This window comes from Salmo salar, chromosome ssa17 (genome assembly GCF_905237065.1).
Source record: "Salmo salar chromosome ssa17, Ssal_v3.1, whole genome shotgun sequence".
Classification (NCBI taxonomy): Eukaryota; Metazoa; Chordata; class Actinopteri; order Salmoniformes; family Salmonidae; genus Salmo; species Salmo salar.
Window position 1 is genome coordinate 27018501 of NC_059458.1, and position 7500 is coordinate 27026000.

The following is a 7500-nucleotide window of genomic DNA, read 5'->3' on the forward strand; positions in this document are numbered from 1 at the left end:
CACCTGGGAACACACACACACACACATAGATATACATTACATATACACGTTATATACGTGTGTGTGTGTGTGTGTGTGTGTGTGTGTGTGTGTGTGTGTGTGTGTGTGTGTGTGTGTGTGTGTGTGTGTGTGTGTGTGTGTGTGTGTGTGTGTGTGTGTCTGTGTGTGTGTGTGTCTGTGTGTCTGTGTGTCTGTGCAGGTTTCTGTTCATGTGTGGGAGTGTGTGTACCTGTTTGTGGTAATGGTTGAACCTGGAGGTGGACATGATGCCAGGGTCATATACAGTACATATACACATTATATACATGCGTGTGTGTGTTCGTAAGTGGATGTGTGAGTTTGCGTGCTACGCGTGTGTGTGTTCGTGTGTGTGTTTACCTGGTTGACCTGACTCTGTAGGTGGCGTAGCAGCAAGCCTTGTTCCAGGTGTGTGTGTGTGTGTGTTTACCTGGATGACCTGACTCTGTAGGTGGCGTAGCAGCAAGCCTTGTTCCAGGTGTGTGTGTGTGTGTTTACCTGGTTGACCTGACTCTGTAGGTGGCGTAGCAGCAAGCCTTGTTCCAGGTGTGTGTGTGTGTGTTTACCTGGATGACCTGACTCTGTAGGTGGCGTAGCAGCAAGCCTTGTTCCAGGTGTGTGTGTGTGTGTGTTTACCTGGATGACCTGACTCTGTAGGTGGCGTAGCAGCAAGCCTTGTTCCAGGTGTGTGTGTGTGTGTGTTTACCTGGATGACCTGACTCTGTAGGTGGCGTAGCAGCAAGCCTTGTTCCAGGTGTGTGTGTGTGTGTGTGTTTACCTGGATGACCTGACTCTGTAGGTGGCGTAGCAGCAAGCCTTGTTCCAGGTGTGTGTGTGTGTGTGTTTACCTGGTTGACCTGACTCTGTAGGTGGCGTAGCAGCAAGCCTTGTTCCAGGTGTGTGTGTGTGTGTGTGTTTACCTGGTTGACCTGACTCTGTAGGTGGCGTAGCAGCAAGCCTTGTTCCAGGTGTGTGTGTGTGTGTGTTTACCTGGTTGACCTGACTCTGTAGGTGGCGTAGCAGCAAGCCTTGTTCCAGGTGTGTGTGTGTGTGTGTTTACCTGGTTGACCTGACTCTGTAGGTGGCGTAGCAGCAAGCCTTGTTCCAGGTGTGTGTGTGTGTGTGTTTACCTGGTTGACCTGACTCTGTAGGTGGCGTAGCAGCAAGCCTTGTTCCAGGTGTGTGTGTGTGTGTGTTTACCTGGTTGACCTGACTCTGTAGGTGGCGTAGCAGCAAGCCTTGTTCCAGGTGTGTGTGTGTGTGTGTTTACCTGGATGACCTGACTCTGTAGGTGGCGTAGCAGCAAGCCTTGTTCCAGGTGTGTGTGTGTGTGTGTTTACCTGGATGACCTGACTCTGTAGGTGGCGTAGCAGCAAGCCTTGTTCCAGGTGTGTGTGTGTGTGTGTTTACCTGGTTGACCTGACTCTGTAGGTGGCGTAGCAGCAAGCCTTGTTCCAGGTGTGTGTGTGTGTGTGTTTACCTGGTTGACCTGACTCTGTAGGTGGCGTAGCAGCAAGCCTTGTTCCAGGTGTGTGTGTGTGTGTGTTTACCTGGTTGACCTGACTCTGTAGGTGGCGTAGCAGCAAGCCTTGTTCCAGGTGTGTGTGTGTGTGTGTTTACCTGGTTGACCTGACTCTGTAGGTGGCGTAGCAGCAAGCCTTGTTCCAGGTGTGTGTGTGTGTGTGTTTACCTGGTTGACCTGACTCTGTAGGTGGCGTAGCAGCAAGCCTTGTTCCAGGTGTGTGTGTGTGTGTGTTTACCTGGATGACCTGACTCTGTAGGTGGCGTAGCAGCAAGCCTTGTTCCAGGTGTGTGTGTGTGTGTGTTTACCTGGATGACCTGACTCTGTAGGTGGCGTAGCAGCAAGCCTTGTTCCAGGTGTGTGTGTGTGTGTGTTTACCTGGATGACCTGACTCTGTAGGTGGCGTAGCAGCAAGCCTTGTTCCAGGTGTGTGTGTGTGTGTGTGTTTACCTGGTTGACCTGACTCTGTAGGTGGCGTAGCTGCAAGCCTTGTTCCAGGTGTGTGTGTGTGTGTTTACCTGGTTGACCTGACTCTGTAGGTGGCGTAGCAGCAAGCCTTGTTCCAGGTGTGTGTGTGTGTGTGTGTGTTTACCTGGTTGACCTGACTCTGTAGGTGGCGTAGCTGCAAGCCTTGTTCCAGGTGTGTGTGTGTGTGTTTACCTGGTTGACCTGACTCTGTAGGTGGCGTAGCAGCAAGCCTTGCTCCAGGTGTGTGTGTGTGTGTGTGTTTACCTGGTTGACCTGACTCTGTAGGTGGCGTAGCTGCAAGCCTTGCTCCAGGTGTGTGTGTGTGTGTTTACCTGGTTGACCTGACTCTGTAGGTGGCGTAGCTGCAAGCCTTGCTCCAGGTGTGTGTGTGTGTGTTCGACAATCTGGTGCAGCTCCTTCTGCTTGTCCTGTAGAAGCTGATGGAGCCCCTCCACCTGAGAGGACAGATCAGTCTCCCCCTCAGCCGTCAGCTGAATACCTGGAACATACACACACACACAACCTTATCTATGTGAAAAATATCCCATGCCTATGTGTATGTATGTTTGATGAGTATACAGAGTGTATACTGTTCACCACTAGATGGTGCTAAGCCATGATGTCACCTTGGAAGAGCCCTTCCTATAGAAATCTGGCTCTTCATTAGTCTTTCTGTGATTCCTCATATCCTATCTCCTCACCTCCTATTTCCTCACATCCTTTGTCAACTGTATTCTAGGAGAAGGTTCCTCCCCTCTGACCTTCTTCTCCAATGGGGTTTGAGAAGGAGAAGAGGAGAGACGATGGATGCAAGGAATCGTGTGTGTGTGTGTGTGTGCGTGTGAGTGTATATGCATGAGCGTCCATCTGTGTCTGTGTCTGTGTGTGTGTGTGTGTGTGTGTGTGTGTGTGTGTGTGTGTGTGTGTGTGTGTGTGTGTGTGTGTGTGTGTGTGTGTGTGTGTGTGTGTGTGTGTGTGTATGTGTGTGTGTGTGTGTGGTTACCCTGGGATGGTTCGGTTCTGAATTCCCCTCACAGTCTGAACGTGAGCGGTCGTCTCCATGGTAAATTCAATATGTACATTTTCATATGGACCAGCTGTGCGCTTGAGAAAGCAGTTTCTATGGTAACCCCAATCCCCTTCCCTCCCCCTCCCCTCACCCCATCACTCTCAATGTTTCCCCATTTCTCTCTCCTCTTCTTCACATTCACCCCATCCCTCTCCTCTTCCTCACATTCACCCCATCTCTCTCCTCTTCTTCACATTCACCCCATCTCTCTCCTCTTCCTCACATTCACCCCATCTCTCTACTCTTCCTCACATTCACCCCATCTCTCTCCTCTTCTTCACATTCACCCCATCTCTCTCCTCTTCCTCACATTCACCCCATCTCTCTACTCTTCCTCACATTCACCCCATCTCTCTCCTCTTCCTCACATTCACCCCATCTCTCTCCTCTTCTTCACATTCCCCCCCATCTCTCTCTTCCTCACATTCCCCCCATCTCTCTCCTCTTCCTCACATTCACCCCATCTCTCTCCTCTTCCTCACATTCACCCCATCTCTCTCCTCTTCCTCACAATCACCCCATCTCTCTCCTCTTCCTCACATTCACCCCATCTTTCCCTCTTCCTCTTTCTCCCAGCCTTTCCATCTTTTTTTCATTTTAATCTCTCCCCTCTTCTCTCTCCCTCCCTCTCATATTCCTCCCATCTCTCTCTCCCTCTCAGCCTCTCCTTCATACTTGTTCATATGATGAATCCCTCTTTCCCTCGCCCCGAACATTCCAACTATACAGTACCTCACTCTCTCTACCAATCTGTTCAAGTCAAGGAGGAGGAGGTATGTTATAGGTGAGGGACGTTATAGGTGAAGGACGTTATAGGTGAAGGATGCTATAGGTGAGGGACGTTATAGGTGAAGGATGCTATAGGTGAGGGACGTTATAGGTGAGGGACGTTATAGGTGAGGGACGTTATAGGTGAAGGATGCTATAGGTGAGGGACATTATAGGTGAGGGACGTTATAGGTGAGGGACGTTGTAGGTGAGGGACGTTATAGGTGAGGGACGTTATAGGTGAGGGACGTTATAGGTGAGGGACGTTGTAGGTGAGGGACGTTATAGGTGAGGGACGTTGTAGGTGAGGGACGTTGTAGGTGAGGGACGTTATAGGTGAGGGACGTTATAGGTGAGGGACGTTATAGGTGAGGGACGTTATAGGTGAAGGATGCTATAGGTGAGGGACGTTATAGGTGAGGGACGTTATAGGTGAGGGACGTTATAGGTGAGGGACGTTATAGGTGAAGGATGCTATAGGTGAGGGACGTTATAGGTGAGGGACATTATAGGTGAGGGACGTTATAGGTGAAGGATGCTATAGGTGAGGGACGTTATAGGTGAAGGATGCTATAGGTGAGGGACGTTATAGGTGAAGGATGCTATAGGTGAGGGACGTTATAGGTGAAGGATACTATAGGTGAGGGACGTTATAGGTGAAGGATGCTATAGGTGAGGGACGTTATAGGTGAGGGACGTTATAGGTGAGGGACGTTATAGGTGAAGGATGCTATAGGTGAGGGACGTTATAGGTGAGGGACGTTATAGGTGAAGGTTGTTATAGGTGAGGGACGTTATAGGTGAAGGATGCTATAGGTGAGGGACGTTATAGGTGAAGGATGCTATAGGTGAGGGAAGTTATAGGTGAAGGATGCTATAGGTGAGGGACGTTATAGGTGAAGGATGCTATAGGTGAGGGACGTTATAGGTGAAGGATGCTATAGGTGAGGGACGTTATAGGTGAGGGACGTTGTAGGTGAGGGACGTTATAGGTGAAGGATGCTATAGGTGAGGGACATTATAGGTGAGGGACGTTATAGGTGAGGGACGTTGTAGGTGAGGGACGTTATAGGTGAGGGACGTTATAGGTGAGGGACGTTATAGGTGAGGGACGTTGTAGGTGAGGGACGTTATAGGTGAGGGACGTTGTAGGTGAGGGACGTTGTAGGTGAGGGACGTTGTAGGTGAGGGACGTTATAGGTGAGGGACGTTATAGGTGAGGGACGTTATAGGTGAAGGACGTTATAGGTGAAGGATGCTATAGGTGAGGGACGTTATAGGTGAGGGACGTTATAGGTGAGGGACGTTATAGGTGAGGGACGTTATAGGTGAAGGATGCTATAGGTGAGGGACGTTATAGGTGAGGGACATTATAGGTGAGGGACGTTATAGGTGAAGGATGCTATAGGTGAGGGACGTTATAGGTGAAGGATGCTATAGGTGAGGGACGTTATAGGTGAAGGATGCTATAGGTGAGGGACGTTATAGGTGAAGGATACTATAGGTGAGGGACGTTATAGGTGAAGGATGCTATAGGTGAGGGACGTTATAGGTGAGGGACGTTATAGGTGAGGGACGTTATAGGTGAAGGATGCTATAGGTGAGGGACGTTATAGGTGAGGGACATTATAGGTGAGGGACGTTATAGGTGAGGGACGTTATAGGTGAGGGACGTTATAGGTGAAGGATGCTATAGGTGAGGGAAGTTATAGGTGAAGGATGCTATAGGTGAGGGACGTTATAGGTGAAGGATGCTATAGGTGAGGGACGTTATAGGTGAGGGATGCTGTAGGTGAGGGACGTTATAGGTGAGGGACGTTATAGGTGAGGGACGTTATAGGTGAGGGACGTTATAGGTGAAGGATGCTATAGGTGAGGGATGCTGTAGGTGAGGGACGTTATAGGTGAGGGACGTTATAGGTGAGGGACGTTATAGGTGAGGGACGTTATAGGTGAAGGATGCTATAGGTGAGGGACGTTATAGGTGAAGGATGCTATAGGTGAGGGACGTTATAGGTGAGGGACGTTATAGGTGAAGGATGCTATAGGTGAGGGACGTTATAGGTGAAGGATGCTATAGGTGAGGGACGTTATAGGTGAGGGACGTTATAGGTGAGGGACGTTATAGGTGAGGGATGCTGTAGGTGAGGGACGTTATAGGTGAGGGACGTTATAGGTGAAGGATGCTATAGGTGAGGGACATTATAGGTGAGGGACGTTATAGGTGAGGGACGTTATAGGTGAAGGATGCTATAGGTGAGGGACATTATAGGTGAAGGATGCTATAGGTGAGGGACGTTATAGGTGAGGGACGTTATAGGTGAGGGACGTTATAGGTGAAGGATGCTATAGGTGAGGGACGTTATAGGTGAGGGACGTTATAGGTGAGGGACGTTATAGGTGAAGGATGTTATAGGTGAGGGACGTTATAGGTGAAGGATGCTATAGGTGAGGGACGTTATAGGTGAAGGATGCTATAGGTGAGGGACGTTATAGGTGAAGGATGCTATAGGTGAGGGACGTTATAGGTGAGGGATGCTGTAGGTGAGGGACGTTATAGGTGAAGGATGCTATAGGTGAGGGACGTTATAGGTGAGGGATGCTGTAGGTGAGGGACGTTATAGGTGAGGGACGTTATAGGTGAGGGACGTTATAGGTGAGGGACGTTATAGGTGAAGGATGCTATAGGTGAGGGACGTTATAGGTGAGGGACGTTATAGGTGAGGGACGTTATAGGTGAGGGACGTTATAGGTGAAGGATGCTATAGGTGAGGGACGTTATAGGTGAGGGACATTATAGGTGAGGGACGTTATAGGTGAAGGATGCTATAGGTGAGGGACGTTATAGGTGAAGGATGCTATAGGTGAGGGACGTTATAGGTGAAGGATGCTATAGGTGAGGGACGTTATAGGTGAAGGATACTATAGGTGAGGGACGTTATAGGTGAAGGATGCTATAGGTGAGGGACGTTATAGGTGAGGGACGTTATAGGTGAGGGACGTTATAGGTGAAGGATGCTATAGGTGAGGGACGTTATAGGTGAGGGACATTATAGGTGAGGGACGTTATAGGTGAGGGACGTTATAGGTGAGGGACGTTATAGGTGAAGGATGCTATAGGTGAGGGAAGTTATAGGTGAAGGATGCTATAGGTGAGGGACGTTATAGGTGAAGGATGCTATAGGTGAGGGACGTTATAGGTGAGGGATGCTGTAGGTGAGGGACGTTATAGGTGAGGGACGTTATAGGTGAGGGACGTTATAGGTGAGGGACGTTATAGGTGAAGGATGCTATAGGTGAGGGATGCTGTAGGTGAGGGACGTTATAGGTGAGGGACGTTATAGGTGAGGGACGTTATAGGTGAGGGACGTTATAGGTGAATGATGCTATAGGTGAGGGACGTTATAGGTGAAGGATGCTATAGGTGAGGGACGTTATAGGTGAGGGACGTTATAGGTGAAGGATGCTATAGGTGAGGGACGTTATAGGTGAAGGATGCTATAGGTGAGGGACGTTATAGGTGAGGGACGTTATAGGTGAGGGACGTTATAGGTGAGGGATGCTGTAGGTGAGGGACGTTATAGGTGAGGGACGTTATAGGTGAAGGATGCTATAGGTGAGGGACATTATAGGTGAGGGACGTTATAGGTGAGGG

The 7500-nt window shown here is 49.5% G+C and overlaps 1 protein-coding gene across 1 annotated transcript in view; it reads right to left on the bottom strand.

The window, feature by feature from the left end:
- Positions 1-7500, bottom strand: part of LOC106575692 (kalirin-like) — a 112774-nt gene that overhangs the window by 44671 nt on the left and 60603 nt on the right. Inside the window, 2 exon segments of the mRNA XM_045699281.1 lie at positions 1-3; positions 2341-2507. The exon segment at positions 1-3 is cut by the window's left edge and continues 117 nt beyond it. Coding sequence (XP_045555237.1) covers positions 1-3; positions 2341-2507 — 170 coding nt within the window.